Below are 19432 nucleotides of genomic sequence, written 5' to 3'. Positions count from 1 at the left end.
CTGCAGCCATTGTTTATATTGTCACTGGCCGGCAGAATAGACTTCCTGATTAAAACAACGTTCAGCCTTGTTTATAATAATAGCCATTTCAAATCCATGCCCCCAAATCCAAGGTAAAGAAATTTTTTTAATTTGGACAGACTAAAAACCCGCCTTGGAAGCAACGTATTAAACTGTAACTGCATCACAGTCTGAATGAAGACAATGGCTACCATGAAAAATCTGAGACTTTTCTTGCCGGCCAGGCAACTCCAAATCGACACAGAAAACCAGTAAAAATGTTTGATGGAGAATTGGAGGTTGCCTAGCTTTGAGGGTGAAACTGAAAGGAGGTTAAGGACAGTGGACAGTGTCTTCCACAGAGGCTTTGCCAAATGGAAGGAGAAGAAACGCACAAAGGGCTAGCACTATTATTACCACCCCCGAGTTTTCTTACATTTCCGGCCAAGGAGAGGAGAATTCCATCTTTTACTAGGGACCCTGAATGATCAACATCAATTATTTCATATGTGAATAGTCAATAAAACGGTGATTTCTTTTATATAGAAAAAGAAGAAGACCAAGAATATGGAGTATAAGCTGTTAAGCATTAGAGGGTGTTGTGTGACTATCATTAGGAACCATCATTGCCACAGCTGCTGCAAAAAGCTTCAGCTGACCACAATGTTTTTCATCATCTCCAATCTGATAGTCATAAGTGCTTATATGGCCAGTGAATGTAATGCCCCCACTTAGACCCTGCCCATTACAAAAGCTCTCAATTACATGAAGATTCTGCTTCAAGTTGATATTTCCCAACCGACTTTGGTGGGTGCCTCACAGCAGTAGCATATCCTTCAAAGAAAAGTAAGAGATACCAGTGAAATGTTACCATGATATTTGAGCAGAAATTGCGATTCTATAGTGTTTCGAAGTATCAAAACTAGGAGACTACAACCGTTAGATAAGTCACTATTTGGTGCCCCATGTCATGTCACTTCCTACGTAAAAGAATTGAAGACAGTATTACCAGCATAGTGATGTGACCCTGAAACTCATGTTAGGGTGATAAGAATCTAATGGATGAAACTGGTTGGGTCTACTGGTCACCTTTGCCAACTTGAGAGCTACTTAGTCATTCAAAACAATTAAATGAAAGAAGAAATATTTGTCTTATCCTTACATCATTCAAAACATATAACAATTAGTCTCCAGAAAGCTCCCACTGCTAAAATGTCTGCATCCCTACTAGCAGACTTTCTTAACCGGTCTAAGCTCCATTCTACTAAAAAAGGAAATTCCCAATTCGATGCATCACCAATCCAAGTGCAGCATTATTTTAAGAAACTTTCGTCTTGTCAATAGGTTAATTACAGGTAGTAACAAAGTCTAATAGCACGTCGAATTTAAATCAGTAGATGTGGAAATTATGACTAGTATTGGAATGCATCAAAGTTTGCCATGAACATCAGTAGTTTACTTGCTGCATCATATTCAGAAGCATGTATTATGAAACATATAAGCCATATGAAAATCCTGAAAGTGAAAATTCGCAAAGTATCTGTAATGATCTTGACAAGTAGTGACACTTGATGCTTTGGTTTACCAAATCATTGAGGATTACATGTATAATAAACATACACTAAAAGATTGCCAACAGAAGATATTCCTGTAACTTCTTTATGATTTCAATGAAAGAATGTGTAATATTTCCAGCAAAAATGGGGAGCACATATAACAAGGAAGACTAAAACTCTAGGGTGGATGTTTACCACTATAACACAGGCACCGAAATGGACATTTGCACAGAGACATCACCAACGAAACTTGTATCACGACCTGCAGCTGAGTTACCTGCAAATGCGTATCCTACTCCAAGACCACCAAAATGCATTGTCGATGCATTCTCACACCTTTGAAACACTCTAGCAAGAGATGCTGCCTTTCTTCTTGCCCTCTTTGTACCGGTGAAAAGTAGCGTCTGAAGCAAACCACCCAAAGATGGTGCCTTGACTACTCTCTCAGTTGTAGCAGCTCCACCACTGCGACACAACTCAAGCAAAGCTGCAACTGCATTTTCTTTAGCCCTTGGAGTCCCGCAACGCATCATCCCTATAAGACCCGCCACTGCCATATCCTCTTTCCCGACTGCTTTAGCCCCAAGTGGCTGCCTAACAATCAAGGCCAATGAACCTGCTGCTTCCTCAGCAACGCCTTCAATTCCCAATGCACTTACCAATGCCGTTACAGCCCCAGCCTCAATCATTCTCGCGCAATTTTCCGTGTGCGTGGACAAGTTAAACAAAGCTGTCACAGCATCCTTCTTTCCCCTCTGGGTGCCATGTAACAAGAGCCCTGCCAAGGCTTCAATTCCCCCTTCCTCCTCTGCTATCCTCCTCTTGTAGTCATGAACGGCAGACAGACTGAACAACGTTGCCGCGGCATTCTCCCTTGCTTCTGTCGTGTGGCCAAACCTCAGAACATCAACAATCGATCCCAAACACCCTTCCTCATCCATAATCCTGCTTTTGTTCTTGTCATAAATTGACAGATTAAGCATTGCAGTCACTGAGTTCTCCTGCGCAACTGAGTTTGGAGAACAGAGCAGCTTCCGAAGATGGGGAATTGCCCCAGCCTCCGCAATGAAAGCACGGTTCTCTTTTCCAGTCTTGGCCAGCAACCGAATCTCCCTAGCAGCAATTGTCTGTGCGCACGTCGATCCATCCTCCGCCAGCCGTTGAATCAAAAGCCCCGCTGTAGCTCTATTCGCAGCAAGCGCAGCCTTCGATGGAGAAGCCCCTGCAAAGCTCTCAGCTGATGCTTCACTACACTCGGGAGCATCATAAGGAACTCCATAAGCAGTGCACCACTGCAGGATCAAGTTCCTCAACGCCCTGTTCGGAACAAGCCTAGTATTTGGCAGCATTTGACCTGTTTTCGGACAAGTACAATGCCCCTCCTCCAGCCACCTAGAAATGGAACTCCTATCATACGTCTGCCCTGTCGAGATTATCACAGGCTCCCTCATCAAATCCAAACTAATAGGACAGCAAAAATCCTTCGGAATCGAAACAAAAGTCTCTGCAATCTCCTGACTAATCAACCCCTTCCTGGCCTTCTTCTGACTCCCGGCTCCCTGTTCCACCTCATCCTCCTCGAATCCGAAAAGCAAGAACCTGCAATACCTCGTAAACGCCACGAAGCCATTCAGCACAGCCACACTAGGCTCCACATCCCCTTCATGATTCAAAATCTGCTCCTCCAGAAACTCAATCTCATGCCTGCAGCTCCTGGCGTCTCTGATTCCCAATCTCTCCATGAAAAACACCCGAATTTCATCCGAATTCGGCACGCTGCCGGTCTCAAATAGTCTTAGGAATCGAAATAATTGAATCCTCGTGTCTTCGTCTGCTTTATCAACGAACAGCTTTGCTCTCCTGGCCTGTCTCTGCAGAAGCTCAATCTGCTCCCTCACGTCCTCCCCCAATTCGACTTCCTCGATCGGAAAAACGTCGAGAAGCGTCGAGATTTCCTGATTCAGGTCATGGAAATGGCCGGAGATCGGGTGGTTCTGGAGGAGCAGCCAGAGCTTACTCGACTGGGCGCAGTAATCGAGGAGAATCTTGGATCTGTACAGCAGCAAGTAAAGCTCCTTCAAGCAAATCACCGCCGTCCAGGGCAGAGCCGGCGCGGCGGAGGAGTCATTTAAACACTCCAGAAGCACAAGAAACACCTCCACCTTTCTGATCAGCGACCTCGAATTCCGTCTCTGGAAATGGAACAATTTGGCTGAAAACGACGACACAGTCTCCGCCGTTACGGAGACAAGAGTCTGCACCAGCGCCACGTCGGAGAGGTCCACCGGCGCAAGAACCGCCTCTAACGAAGGCGACCTCCTCCGCCGCAGCGAAGAGAATATCACGGCGGAAGCCATCACTCTTTGATTTGATTTTCGAATATGGAAATTTTGAATGTGAATTGGGGGTTTTGATCTGATAACGGTGCCGTTGTAGTTTGCGCGTTTCGGCAAAGAAAGGAAGACGCTTGCAATGGAAGAAGAAGAAGAAGAAGAGGGGTGGTGTGTGAGTCACCAGGAGTTAACACACGCTAATGAATTTCCGCAACGAGGACTTTGTGGTTAGTCGACCAAGCTCTGTGAAAAGGACCCTTCTTTTTTGACGCAAGGCATGGAATTGTGGAGGAGGAAGAAGACTTATATCCATAAAGATTTACAGCGCCACACTTCTCAAATGGCCATGGCTGTTGTACCACCACCTCTCCTTCTTTATCTTCCTTGGGGGCAGTTAGCTATTGCTTTGCTCTGTGGATGGTGTGACCAAAAGGGGCATGCTTTTGTGATATATTTACTTGTTTTGACTTTGGATTCTTTTGTGAGGTCACCTTGTCCATGTCCGTCCCCCTCCCTTCACATATGGAATGGCATTTTCCTGCAAACTTCCATTCCAGCACACAGTGATGCATCACCATAACTATATGGCCATACTTGAGCAGTCCCTGTTGTTATGGCAACTGTGTAAGACTTAGGGATGAAGGGATGAGAAGGGTGACTGCTGGGTTTGCGAGCTATTGGCTTTGTGAACTCATGGCCATAACCGACTAATGTATATACTAGCGTCTGTTTTTTCTCTTAATAAGAAAAGTTTATATAAGGTAAGCGTTTTAGAGATACACGTACATGATATTTGACGCTAAAATTCTTAAGTTCTTGGATTAAATCGGTTTAGAAATTAATATATATACACTGAATAGTACGCTTGTATACGTTTGTTACTCATGACTACAAGTCTGCAATACACCTTCTCTTATCTTATAAGACTGTCCTTGACATTGACATACGCTTGATGTAACACGAGATTAAAATAGTTTGTTTGATTTACGGTTTACAAATAGGGTGTTAATTATCATAGAGTTCCCACCTTAATATTATTTAAGAAGACCATAGTGATAGAAAATGTGCCACTTAAGCTCAATTTGAGTACCCATTGCCACCAAATATATTCTTTCCCAAACTGGACTCCTTATCTAGCATCATCCGAACATACAAACGTGTGGATTTTAATTTTTGACCGAAAATTTAAATACAAATTCTCTATTGGTTACCAAACTTCATATAACAGTGATTCTTTATCCAAATCAAGATGTCAAGTCTCTAATCAAACTCACTTATACATACATCGTATCTTTTGGGCAACCAATTGATTCTTACTTCTTTTTATCCTTTGTCCTGACTCCCAAAATGAATGACCTACACAACTACGGTCTACATTCATATGAAAGTTGAGAATTCATGGTAGCCAAACAAAATAAAGCACCATAGTTGTGTAGCAAGATAAAAGAGGGAATAGAACCTAATCTAGGGGTGCCCCTCCTTCTTCAACCTTTAACGTGTTTTTGATGTAAAATTCTAGGGTTCTTGAGAGAGAGGGAGATGGGAATATGCATGATTGGAGCAAAGTTTGCCGCAGGCAGCATCGGATTGGATTCAAGGGTTGACTGCCTTAAGCTATTGGGTTGTGAGGGGCCACGCATCTTTTTAGGCGCGTTAATAAACTTTTGGGGTATATCAGTCATTCGTCTGTGCTTAAGGATAGGACACACTGGCTCTGTCGTTGACTAACGGAAGATACAAAGCAAAGTACAAACGGGTAAAAGTACACCCTGTCGCAGGTTAATTTTCTATTTTAGTTCTTTACTGCGGCGTAATAAGTGAACAGTAACTAGTCAAAAGCAATATCTTCCCTCTTTTTATTTGAAGTGACTAAATCACAAGAATGAAAAAAATTAAATCAATATTTTTTAGATTGAAATATAAAAAAATGAGGATAAAAAAAGATAAATAGAAAAAAAATGTATATAAAAATTAAAAGGATAAATTTAGAAATTTAAGGGAACAAATGATGACATAAATTTAAATAATAATTAAACTATAATAATTCATGTCTTTTCAGCCCACTTGTCATTTCTATAATATATCTTTACTGAGAATGTGATATGTTAAATGAATTATTATATGTATAATTTCTTTATAAATATAATTAATTTAGCGATTTTGGAGCATTATTTAGTCATTGAGATTTTAGTTTGAATCGAATAAGATATGTTTCATGTTCTTTTTATGTTGTTTTGGGTCAAAAGATTTAGGCTATAAGCCTATAACTAGGATTATCTAAATAGAACTGTAATCCTATGATAACATATAATAATTTTTTTCAGTCAGTTTGATTTCCAACTATGAGCCAAAACCCCAAACCGAGGAGTACCTAATACCTTTATCCAATGATAAAGGTTAGACGTTTTAGTGTTAATCAATTCAAATTCTCAAGCACAAAGGATCTCTAACTTCGAATTGTGGAAGCCTTTCGCAAATTTTGGGACAACTTGGACTCACTAGTGTATGTAGTTCAACAACTACTATCCTTATATTACTATAGTTATGAATATGGTCATAGATGTCCATAAACTATCGTAAACTACGTATAACAAAAATGAGTATTGAGTATCAAGCCCCTTCATTTTAGTTTCGTTTCTCAGAAAAGGATGCATTACGACATCAATTTAACGAAGCCATATTGTGTCACGTACCTTTAATCATCTACTTCATGGTTCATAATCTACTTTTCGTGGCTAATGACTTTAGCGTTGTCGAGTAAGTTTTCATAAAATAGACTTGAATCCTATGCCGACCATCTTTCTCAAGTTTTGAATCTGACTTGTTGCGTTGGACTACAACCAATGAACCATTCGTGAAGTACTGTTGTACACATTACTTCGTTATGATATGTGAATATGAATTCTTTGTCAAAGAACTATCATTGAAAACAATAAATTTATATTCAAACTTCTAGAGTTTATATTTAGGATGATAACGAATTGGCTATATTGTCTAAAACACATTCACACACGAATTATAACACGTCATTATATCATATTACGAATTGAAGTCATAACATATGACATAACATGTACCCTATTTGCTAATGTGATTAATTCTCGAAACTCAACTCACCAAAATGAAAGAGCACAGAATGACTTCATATGCAAACTCAATTACACAAGTTTGCCAGTGCTGCAATTTCCAACGTTTTCTAGTTTTTCTTTGACTATCACATCAATACAGTCGAATGCTGATTGAGAATTCCTTAAAAGTCCAAAACACCTAGAGGAGTAGTCTGAAGTCTGAACTTCGATCTGGCCGTGTATAAGACGCCAAGCTCTGGCAGGCCATAATCTTGGTTCACATTGTAGGCATCATCGTGTGAGTTGAAAAATCCACAAGCACTGCATATTATTTCATCTAATGCCATTTCCTAAACGGCATTGTATATTACGAAGCATTTTAATTCCCAGAAGAGTCGTAAACTCGGACATTTTAGGTTCGAAATTGGCTCCTAAGCATCTCAGGTTCCAAAACTCTCAAGTATAGAAACACTAGAACTTACTTCATAGTTAGTATCAAGCATAGAAACACTTAAACTTACCTCACAGTTACTGCAGTATTATCCGACGTAGGGAGGGAAATGGAGTTCTTGAGGAACATCACTCCATGAAAAGAAAGTCCTAAAGGAAGGGAAAGGCTATGTTTTTGAAAAGCAAAGAAGATTTGAGGAGGGTTCCTTTCTGGAGAGGCTTTCCAATTTCAAAGACCGACCACGGAGTTTGAAACTGTGAGTATATGATAATGGTAGCTGGGCTTAATTGACTAATGACAATTAAGTACTAATTAAGGAGTGATGCCAACCCAGGAAATGAGAGCAGATTCAGATTCTAAGGGCTCATACCAGAACCGTTGACAAAAAGTACAGTTGCTCAAAGCAAATCAGGGTTCAATGAAGCAAAATATTCTCAAAATGACCCAGGAATTTGTATCATTTTCGAATAAAAACACCTACGCCTCGAACTGTTTGTATTTTGACTATTTTCTATCAAAAACACAAGATATTTAAGGACAGTAGGCTTGAAACTGTTTAAAATCATGAGCTTTGGAGGAAAAGGGACTCGAATTTTGCAGAACTTCGACCTTTTTCTGTACTGAATATAACTCATACTCTTATTCAATATAGAAGAATTTGTCGGATAAATTGACCTAATGAACTGAAGGAAATTGGCTAAATTGGCTTAAATACAAGAAATACAGATGAGGTTGTACAAAACCTTCAAAGCCAGCCAAACCTACTATCTTGGAGATCTTGAAGTTAGGCATTTACCGCAGGAAACAAGCTTCAGCAATGAATGTGGTCTCCTGGTCCTCACTTTCAAACGTGAAAGCTGCACATGAAATACCATTGATAAGTTACATCTTCAACTATTAAAGCTACTGCCTGACTAGGCATTATGTGAACATTATAAAAACCATCAGGAATTACCTTTCGACGAGCTACTCTGGATGCTCTCCAGCAAATCAAACTTCTCGATTGCGATTCCAATCTCCTGTAGAATTAGCAAGTAAAAAACGAGCTGAGGAAGAGCACTAGAAATTGGTCTGAATGCTGACTTTTAAAGCTGTAAGATGTACAAGTTTTGGCCTTTTTCTGATTTTATGAATTAAATGGTCACATAAGAAGAGCACTGTGTGGTAACATGGGGAGTATGGATTTGACTCCCCAATTACTCAAAAGATTCACGAACTTACAGATTATCTTGTTCAAGCTTCTCAGCAATAGAAACTGCTTTGCGTTGTGACCATCCCCTGCGCTGTGAGCATCCTTCTGCCTGTTGAATTACATGTGCGAGGGACACCTTGCCCCTGACAAGGCTTAGACTCTGACCTTGTTCCCCAATTCTATGTTTTATAGATGCTTCTCCCACCCGCGCACTAGATTCTTTCTGGTTATCAATATGACCACTATCCTTGCCTTCCCTAGGAGAAGCTGCTACCTCAACAATTTCACTCTTCCCCATTTCGTGGGTGTCAGAATGTAGGTGTTGGGTATCTAGTATGATAATAGGCTTCTGGGCCCCTTCCTTGGTATCTCTTTTTGATAGACATCTTATTTCAACTGTCATGGGAGACCCAAGAACCACCTCAAACGCTTGTAAAATTTGTGCTCTAAAATTTTCTGCTGTAGATTTAGTCATATGTGAGGAGAACATCAACTGCACGGTGGGAGCTGCAAAAAGACAATTGAAATCACATGAAGAATCAGATAATTACGCAAATCAGATGTTCCACACAGTTATAAAATGTTGAGACTTCACTTTGGGAAGCATATAGTGTAAGAATCAGGTCATGTGAATAAACAATGAGGCCAATTCAATTCAAAGGATAAAACAGTCGGACACAATTCATATTATTCTGTAGTTCACGGATAGATGTAGAAGGAAACATTTCAAATAAAGATTGATGAGTGAATAACTTATTTGGATGAATAAGATGGACCGGGGCATGTGGAGCTTGAGAGACTTGACCATAGCCATATAATCATGCATATATAGACATCAAGTAATAAACTAACTGAAAAACGTTCTCTTTTGCCAATTCTTTAAAATGAAAGGAAAAGTGGCCCAGCAATCTTTGATCTTGAAAAGCAGTGGCATAAGGTCCTAACATGTTTCTGGATAAATTGGCCTGTTTTTAACTTGCTTATCATCTAAGTGCTAAATAGGGCTGTAAAGGCCATTCACAAAAGCATTATGCAAATTACAGCATACCTGCACCAAAACTGACTGAGATTAGCTTCCCTTCTTGGTACAAGAATTCTTTTATGCGATTATAAGGAATTTTCTCAAGCACCTCCAACCAAATTTCTTCAATTGCTTTATAGCTTCTGTCAACACTATTCCTTGCACTCCCTTTTCCTACATCAGCAGAGTTTGTAGCTCTAGCCATACCATCTCCAGCATAACTTCTTCTGAGACCAGAACTTCCTGCGTTTCTAACATTTGTTGGCAAGCCTCTATCGTTACTAGGAACATCCCTTCGACCAGCATTATTAACTGCCAAAGGACTGTGATTGCTAGTGCCTGCAGAAGAACTAGGCAACATGTACTGCTGATCAGGAGCAAGTTGGAGAAGTGCAGCTGTTAGCCATGTTAACTTGTCATTTGATGTCCTCAATTGCTTTTCAGATTCAGACAAAGTTTTCAAAGCTTGACGCAGTTTTTCCATGTCTTCTTTGGATACTGCAACCGGTTAAGTTGTTTTGTTAGTTGAATGAACTATGGCAAACTAATTAAAGCAAGGGCTTAACTGGAAATTATGCTAATGAAATAAGTTATAGAAGATCAATTATACTAAATTAAAAGACTGAGGACAAGAACACTGATTTCATATGAACTTCAACTAAAGATGAATCATGAATAAGTAACTATAACTAGACACTGAATATGAATACTACTACCACTAGTTCATAAATTGCTTCTTTTTTTTTTTATCAAACAGATGGATTGTTTAGTTAAACTTTCCAAACTCACATGGTTGGTGCCGGAAGAACTTCCTTCGACGCCCCTCCTTGGTATAATCATAGCTGCCAGCAAGAATATCCGTTATGACCGTTGCAAGTTGTGACATCAAGGCTAATGGCTCGACACCACTTTCCATTATCACTCTCAAGTTCTTCACAGTATTAACTGTGTCTGCAGACAATGCTAAATCAAGAAGATCCACCAATCTCTCATCAGAGATAAGCCCAACCTACAAACCAGGATAAATCTTTAGGCACTCTATGTTGGTATCAATAGCTCTAAAAGATACATAAAAAGAAGAATACTCGATTAAGTTGAAATCTGTAAGTGGTTAAACATGGCCACAAAGATCAAAATAAAGAGCCTGATTGAGTATAAATTCAAGATATGCACAGGTTTGACCACACAAAGATCAAGGAGCATCCCCAGCCACCCACAATATACTTCCTTTTCAGGTCACAGAATTATATGATAGTAAACTTTCCATATATACAATTTCCAAACTTCTTCATAGAGCATAGGGAAACTCGTTCCCAAAATTTTCATAAATTGATGTATTATCAAGCACAAATTGCATAATTGAGGTAAACTTTATCTCTCCTGGTTCAAAAATAAGGAGGATAAACTGGGGTAAATGGGATGTGGGATATAAGTTTACTGAGGTACAACAGAAATAATAAAGCCTAATACAGAAACCAGGATTAGAAGAGGTGGGAGGATTCTGCAGAAACTGTTTAAAGGAAAGTATTTATGGACAAATGAGGAACTGTGAATCTGTGATAGCAACATTGGTAAAGTGGTATTGCATTTTACAGTGAATATTTATACCACAAATGAAAGTTTTGTAGCACATATTGATGCAAGTCAAATTGAAAATTTCCATTTCAGAATTTGACAATGTTAAAGATAGTGTGTGATAAAACTTAAAACATTCCATTTCAGAAATGCTCAACCATATTAATCAGATCAATTCTGCAAGGGAATGTATAAACAGAAGAAAGCAACAAGTTCAGAGAACAAGAAAGAACTTACTAGTTCCTGAACTAGAGGAACAGAGATTCTCTGACCAAGCAAACTCAGTTGCTCAAGAGTCATTTCAGCATCCCTCAATGAGCCATCTGATCTTGATGCAATGAGCTTGAGTGCATCCTTGTCAATTTCTAAGTTGTCTTTGGTTGCAATCCATTGCAAAGTGTAAATAATGTCTGCGTCCTTTAGCTTTGGGAAAAAGAATTTCTGACACCTGGATATGATTATGTGGGGTAAAACATCAAGACTTGAACAGACAAGGACAAAAACCACACGTCTTGGAGCTCGATCAATGACCTTTGAGATGGCACTCCAGCACTCCTGGGATAAAGTATCAGAGTCATCGAAAATGAACACTCTGTACTGTAATGGCAGCTGGGAAATACTCATATTGTCAAGTAGGTCCACAATGCTCTCAAAGTCATAATTACTAACAGGGCCAACTTCCCTTATATTTCTACTCTTACCCAGCTCGTGTGCGGTGCAAGAATTGCAAAAGCCGCAAGGCTTTGGATGATCCAAAGACTGGCAATTCAAAGCTCTAGCAAATATGCGAGCACAGGATGTTTTTCCTGTACCATGAGGACCATGGAATACATAGAGTAACCCAACCTTCTTTTTCATGACAGCATTGGAAAGAGCTTGCACCACTAAATTCTGTCCCACAAGATCTCTAAAGGTTTTTGGCATGTACTTCTGCGTCAAATTTTGGTGTCTGCCACGGCGGTGCCCTCTCAATCTGTGTTGATCACCAGATCTAGCTTCAGAAGCAAATTCAGAACCTACATCATGCTTGAATAGATTATCAGCATATATGCCTAGTTCGCCTGAGTAATCGTGTACCCATCCAGTGCTTTCCTGTGATCCGGATGCATCAACTAGTAAAGGCAATGCCTCAGCATCATACTTAGTAGAAGAACTTGAGTTATCCGAGGCCATAGGCATGTCATTTATATCTCTGCCATGAGCAGCCAGGCCACCTTTCTTAAATCTTGCATCAGACATGCCACATGAAAAACTCCTTCCAGCTATGTCAAGAAATGATTTGCCTCTATGGTGGATCCTTGACCAATTCCATGGAATACCACACCCGTTTCCGGGAGCCCTTGTGACATTTTGCTCCTCATACTCGTCCTCTCCATGCTCCTGCACCATGTGATGCTTCGAATGAGCTGACCCATGACCTAAAGTATTAGAAGCCACAGACAAATCATTATGAGCTCCAACATCTCTGGAAGCTACTGAAGCACGACTTCTTCTGGCACCTCGAAATCTCCGCCGTTTTACCCTACTCATTCCACTACAATTGCCTCGAATGCTGACTTCTGGTTCCTCAGCAATTCTTTCCTGTCGTAACCGTCTTCCAGGTAGATGAATGTTGGACGATGCTAAATCATCACTATCCATCCTGACTTCATTCAACTGCTCGGAGAGAGTCTTCATCTGAACACCTTGAATGTGCTTTCCCTTTTGTTTACTACTTTTTCTGCTTTTTGATTCTGAATGTCTGGTAACAGTGTCATGAGTTGAATCATGATCATTATGGTTTAGCGGAGACTCCTCTTTCCCACCCAAAATATCAGTCCTATTGCTCTTCTGACTAGACTCTTCTCTTCTGATTCTTCTACTATTTCTAACTCCACTCTTGCTACCATGTTCACTGATTCCAGCTAATCCATCATTCTCCCCATTATCTTCATCAGGAGCAACTCTTGATATTCCGAAACTCGCCACAGATGGAGAACTTGTCACCATCCTCCTACCTTCCCTTCGATGCTCACTTCCTACTGACCTTCTCCCCTCCCGCACCAGGGGACCATTTTCACCTTTCTTGGAAAGCATTTCAACAATGGAAGGAGACTGCCATGAAGGAGGGCTTGCAGAAGGGTCCCTGAGAGATCGAGACCTCTGAAGGACAACCAAGTCCCTCATAAGAGACCTATTGGCCAATATGGGACTGTGCTTGTGCATGTGGTTTTTCAAGTGAATGCAATTTGTCAAATGAATGTGGTTGCGCAAATGATCACTGATGTCCCCATTTGCATCCTTGAGAATCCTATCTCGGACAGCCCTGGTCATGATCAGACCCTCTACTACCTGCCCGGTATCAGAATCTCTTCCGAATTTATGAAACAAATTAAAATCCTTCGCATGGTTTCTCTCAATCTATACATGGAACACCAAAGCATCCAATTTCCACCAATGACAGTCCCACTAACTTTCTAGCAAAGCTTGAACACAATGCCATAAATCACCAGCAATCAATTAAACACCTTCCATCAAGAAGATAAAGTTCAACTTCAACTCAATTGAAACTAATTCAACATATAACAACAACACTTGCAATTTAGCACACTCCCTCAAAAAGCATAATTTCTCACTCAAACACAATAAACCACCCATAGTTCATCACAAACAGCACCAAATTATAAATCCTTAAAAGTACTAAACTCGGATGAAAACCCCAAAAAACACCAGAAACCCAACTCCCTCACAATCCTACTATAGCAACTAAACACAACCCATCTCCCCAAAACCTCAGAAGCAATCAAAACATCATACCCTTTTACTCTAAGACCCCAAGGACTCCATCTTTATGACAAAAACGGTGGAGAATGAACACAAGGCTGAGATAGAAAGAACATGAAGTAACATCCATAAAGAGGCAAAAGTGGAAAAGGTTACACTTCAATCACCTGAAAATCAGAAAAAGCTGTGAACTTGTTTCGATCATTAACTCCACCCAGATCTCTCGCCGAGCTTCACATGCACTCCATGAGTCCCCTTTTGCTTTCAGAGACCAACAACACCTCCACAACTTGAGAGTGAGACTTCAAGAGCAAAAGGGTAGTGAGAGAAACAAGAGTGTGGGCATTTTGTGATGAGAGAGAGAGAGAGAGAGAGAGTTATGGGTGTGAGATCTGTTGGAGACATAAACAGAGAGACACCTCTGTAAGCAGAACAGAACTCATTTGGCAAAGGATTATAAAAGAGGTTTTGTTTGAGCATGGAACCAAAACTGGTCTAGAGTTCTAGTTTATTGCGTGGAGTTTGTAGTTTTGTGTTTTAAGAGAAAACTGAGTTTGAAGTTTTCGAATTGGGGACCAACAGCCAAAACACAACGGCTCCGTTCTGTGTATATAGCTGGGGACACTGTAGCAGGTATTTGATGATGGTGATGATCATCATGATAAATGTTACAGAGAGAGAGAGAGAGAGAGAGGACCCTCAAGAAAATTTGATTGACATTGACTGTGGGAAGCTTCAATTTTACTGCTTTCAATTATTTGACACTGAATCTCTGTTAAACTTCAATGTAAGGATTTTGTGCCACTTAGACAAGGGTTTATTTCAATTAGGATCAAGCAAACTTTATTATTTTTCTGATTTGGGGATTCATTTTCCATAATCATAGAGAAAGTATGAGTATTAATTCAAGTGATATGGAATCACTGATATGATTTGAAATTGAAATCCCATTTTAATAAGAGCCGTCAACATGTGTATCAGTTAACGATTTTTCATTACTCAAATCAGACAATAGTTTTACGATTTGTCGCAATCTGATAAGTTATTTAACGACTTTGTCGTATCAAAACTTATGATAATGATAGTAAATTAACAGTTAAGTTTTGTCTGATTACATTTTGCGTAAACATCGACCATATGCGTTGTCGTTACTAATGTTTGTCTCCTTCAACTCTGTTAGTAGACTTTTAAAAAAACAATCATGATAATGGTTAAGAGTACTTAAACTTGAGTAACGACATATTTAATGAGTACCACCATTACTTATTTCTTTTTCAACATTTAAAATGTACCCGCTTAAGAACATAGGTTCTTCTTAACAAAACGTAAAGTAGACTTTTTGTGTAATACCACCATTGTTGCATAAATGTACAAATCTTCGAAAAAATCATCTTTATTTAGGAGTGCATCTTTCGTCTCTAAATTAAATATACAAGGAGTTGGATAATTTAGCAAATGCTCAAAAATTTTGAACATACATTTTAATTCATTTCGTGTTAGTCAAAGATATCAGTGTGCCTTTCATTAAATTTTGCATTGAGCTAGCCAACCCCAATTGAAGTGATTTTCCCAATCAATCACACATCTCTTCTTAAAATGGTTTGCATAATGTTGCATAATTGCATGCCTTGATGGCTTGATTATGCACCACGAACGCCACCACCCTTTATTTTTATGCTCAATTTATACCCTTTCACTATTCATCTTCCTCTTCTTTTATCCCTTAAGGTTGATTGATTGATTGATTGATTGATTGATCCGCAGGTTGAAGAATGTTTCAGTTCAACCCCCAATTAATTCCGATGCAGAGACTGTGACTCATAGTCTGCTTCGTTGGTCCCAATAGGTTAGGCCAAAACCCAGTCATATTATAAGGCAGGAATAAGAAAGAAGAAGAAGAAGAAGAAGATATAAATGACCGTAAATGACTACTGGACTAGGGCATCTCTCTGGTTAATTTTTTTTTTCGGTCACCGGTATCCCTGTTTCAGGACTGGTCAACTATCACTGTCACTCTCACGTGTCACCATTGACTCGATCATCACCAATCATCATCTCTTCTGGATTTCACAATGATGCTCACCATTCTGAGCTAGCTAGCAAGCTGGTAGTTATTATTTCCTACATCCAGATGCAATATCATGTGTTTAATTGGTTCAATCTTATAGCTCGATTAGCAAACTTCTAGTGTTTGTTTTGTTCTTTTCTTTTTTGTTGGTTTTGTAGCTCATAATATACCATGTCCTAGCCTTGTAAACCGATCATCTATAGCTTGTTTGATTTTCATTGTTTTAGTGATAAAACCTGGACAAAGAAACAGGCAAAGAATCAAGGCACATCAAACAAAGCAAATCCCAGAGAGGCAGACACCCCCATACCTATAATTTTTGGAAGATACCAATATTGGGTCTGTGTATATATAATGTCACACTATATAGATCACTACAAAAAAAAAAGTTAGCAAAGGCCACATTTGTGGGGATTTTAGGCAAAGACCACACCATCAACACCCACATTAGAGCCACAATTTATTTGTAGTCTTTGCTAACTTTATTTTAGTGAGAAATGCAATAATGCATATATTATTTGAGGATGAATTACTTGTATATTATTGAATGATATGGGGGCCTATATATAGGCATTTACAACACCACAATCCCGTAGGATTCGGAGTCCTAATCTACTACGGAGATGCTAATCTATCTCCTAACAGGAAACCTATTAGGCTAAGACACACACAAGGGTAGAATAGTAATTCTCCCGGAACACTCCCCCTTGTGTCGCATGCCTAGGTTGCATGGTGCACACATCGTTGCCTCGGTAAAAACCTTGTCAAGCAAAACAAAAACCTCTTGGGTAAAACAAAATCTTGATCGAAGGGAAAAAGAGCACAACGCACCAACTACTTAAGGATCTTAACATGTGATGTAGACTCCCCTTGAAGTCTACCAAACTCTAGTGTTCCGATAAACGACGCATGCCAATGCTCTTCACATGTTTCACAAAAGTAGATTTAGGCAAAGACTTGGTGAACAAATCCGCAACATTGGATTCTGAACTCACTTGATTGATCTGAACATTCAAGAACTTCTGTTGTTGAACATTGTAGAAGAACTTAGGCGAAATATGCTTGGTGTTGTCTCCCTTGATGAAACCTAACTTCGTCTGCTCTATGCAAGCAGCATTATCTTCATAAATGCACGTAGGTTGATCAGTTGTAGAGACTAATCCACAAGAATCACGAATATGGCGAACAAGTGATCGTAGCCAAACACATTCTTTCACTGCTTCATGGAGAGCGATGATCTCCGCGTGATTCGAAGAAGTAGCAACAAGAGATTGCTTTGTGGATCTCCAAGATATCGCCGTATTCCCAATGGTAAACACATAACCAGTTTGAGAACGAGCCTTGTGAGGGTCAGAGAGGTACCCTGCGTCGGCATAACCAACTAACAAGTTGTTTGGAGTCTTTGCATCGGGGGAAAGAGCTGCACGGGACCGGTGGCTGCTCTCGGCACCGCGCACGGTCTCCACGCCATGGCGGCCGGCGGCGTCGCTGCGGCGTACGGCGGCAAGGCCGGGGTCGGCGACGGCGGTGGTGTGGGGAGATACCGTGGCGGTGTTCTCTCTGCAATAGGGGTAGAACAATCCCATGTCAAGGGAACCTTTCAAGTATCGAAACAAATGCTTGATTCCATTCCAATGACGTAGCGTAGGTGCAGAGCTAAATCTAGCCAATAAGTTCACTGCGAAAGATATGTCCGGTCTAGTGCATTGAGCAAGATACAATAGTGCCCCAATCGCACTAAGGTATGGAACTTCAATACCAAGAACGTCTTCATCATCCTCTTTAGGACGGAATGGATCCTTCTTGATATCTAGACTTCGGACGACCATGGGAGTAGACAATGGACTGCATAGATCCATATTGAAACGTCGAAGCATCTTCTGCGTGTAATTTGACTGATGCACTAAGATGCCGTCAGCCCTATGCACAAGCTCAAGGCCGAGACAGAATTTCGTCCTCCCTAGGTCTTTCATCTCAAATTCCGACTTCAGATAAGACACGGTCTCTTCAATCTCATCAAGAGTACCGATTATGTTCATGTCATCAACGTAGACCGCAACGATGACGAATCCGGAATTTGTCTTTCGTATGAACACGCATGGGCATAGTTCATCATTCTTGTAACCCCTTCTCACCAAGTATTGATGCAACCGATTGTACCACATTCTTCCGGATTGCTTTAACCCGTACAACGAACGACGTAATCTGACTGCATGAGCACTCCGTGGTCTGGAGGCACTTGATGGAGGTAAAGGTAGTCCCTCAGGAGCTTTCATGTATATCTCTGCGTCAAGATCCCCATAGAGATAAGCTGTGACCACATCCATAAGCTGCATGTTTAGTCTTTCGGACACTACCAGACTAATAAGGTAGCGGAAGGTAATGATGTCCATAACAGGAGAATAAGTCTCTTCATAGTCAATACCAGGTCGTTGTGAGAATCCTTGCGCCACGAGTCTTGCCTTATAACGCACGATCTCGTTCATCTCATTACGCTTACGAACGAAGACCCATTTATGTCCAACAGGTTTGACATCTCTTGGAGTCAATTCAACCTTTCCGAAGACTTCTCGCTTCGCTAATGAGTCAAGTTCTGCCTGGATTGCTTCCTTCCACTTCGGCCAATCTGCTCTGTGTTCGCATTCAGCTACAGAGCGAGGTTCAACGTCGTCTTCAGATATGATCTCAAGTGCGACGGAATAAGCGAAAACGTCATCAATGCATGTGGTGGCTCGGTTTCGGACCGACTGCTCACTTGTGTAGTTCACTGAGATTTCGTTGTTCTCTGGCATCAAACAAGGTTCCATAGCGTCCCACGGAAACACTTGAGTTGATTCATGGACATAGCTGTAATCAGAGACAACTTCATACGATGGTGATTCATCGTTGATGACGCGCTGTGCCTTAGTCATTCGCTTCTTTCTAGGTTTTGAATCCCTAGAGTTTATCGGTCTTCCCCTTTTTCTTTGAGGAGCCGAGGCCGAAGCTGCTCCATGCCGGGCCATCTCGGCATCGTCGCCACAAGGGGCGCCGGCAACACCACGGCGTACGGTGGTGCCGCCGTCGGCCTCCGTCCCACTGTCAGGGGCGGTGCCAACGTTGCTAGGTCCAGGAGCTTGTCTTCCACGCCCGTATTTCGGGACATCCAACCGTGCCGGTACGTTCGCAGCGGGTATGTTTGATCTCGTCACTTTAGCAATATCTACAAAGCCGTCGGGCATCGAATCCGCGACTTTCTGGAGGTCGATAATGCGTTGCACTTCTAACTCACTTTGAGCAGTGCGGGGATCATAATGAGACATAGTGGGGACACACCACGTCAATTCCTGACGTTCATTTGGAATGATAACATTCCCATTTCCCCCTAACGACGGGAAGCATGTCTCATCAAAGTGACAATCTGCA

The 19432-nt window shown here is 40.7% G+C and overlaps 2 protein-coding genes across 2 annotated transcripts; both read right to left on the bottom strand.

Moving 5' to 3' along the window:
• Positions 1 to 1581: 1581 nt before the first annotated feature.
• Positions 1582 to 4235, bottom strand: LOC126786358 (U-box domain-containing protein 17). The gene has a single exon (XM_050512162.1). It carries the CDS (start codon positions 3911 to 3913, stop codon positions 1754 to 1756), a length of 2160 nt encoding a protein of 719 aa, XP_050368119.1. The 5' UTR covers positions 3914 to 4235; the 3' UTR covers positions 1582 to 1753.
• A 3774-nt stretch (positions 4236 to 8009) lies between these two features.
• On the bottom strand, positions 8010 to 14568 carry LOC126786355 (protein STICHEL-like 3). The gene is made up of 7 exons (XM_050512157.1): positions 14127 to 14568; positions 11434 to 13703; positions 10411 to 10630; positions 9649 to 10119; positions 8630 to 9107; positions 8364 to 8427; positions 8010 to 8265 (listed from the first exon to the last, which is right to left on the bottom strand). Exons 2-7 carry the CDS (start codon positions 13507 to 13509, stop codon positions 8173 to 8175), a joined length of 3402 nt encoding a protein of 1133 aa, XP_050368114.1. The 5' UTR covers positions 13510 to 13703; positions 14127 to 14568; the 3' UTR covers positions 8010 to 8172.
• Positions 14569 to 19432: the final 4864 nt, after the last annotated feature.

Source organism: Argentina anserina, chromosome 3 (genome assembly GCF_933775445.1).
Source record: "Argentina anserina chromosome 3, drPotAnse1.1, whole genome shotgun sequence".
NCBI lineage: Eukaryota > Viridiplantae > Streptophyta > Magnoliopsida > Rosales > Rosaceae > Argentina > Argentina anserina.
This window is presented reverse-complemented; position numbering and strand designations above follow the sequence as displayed.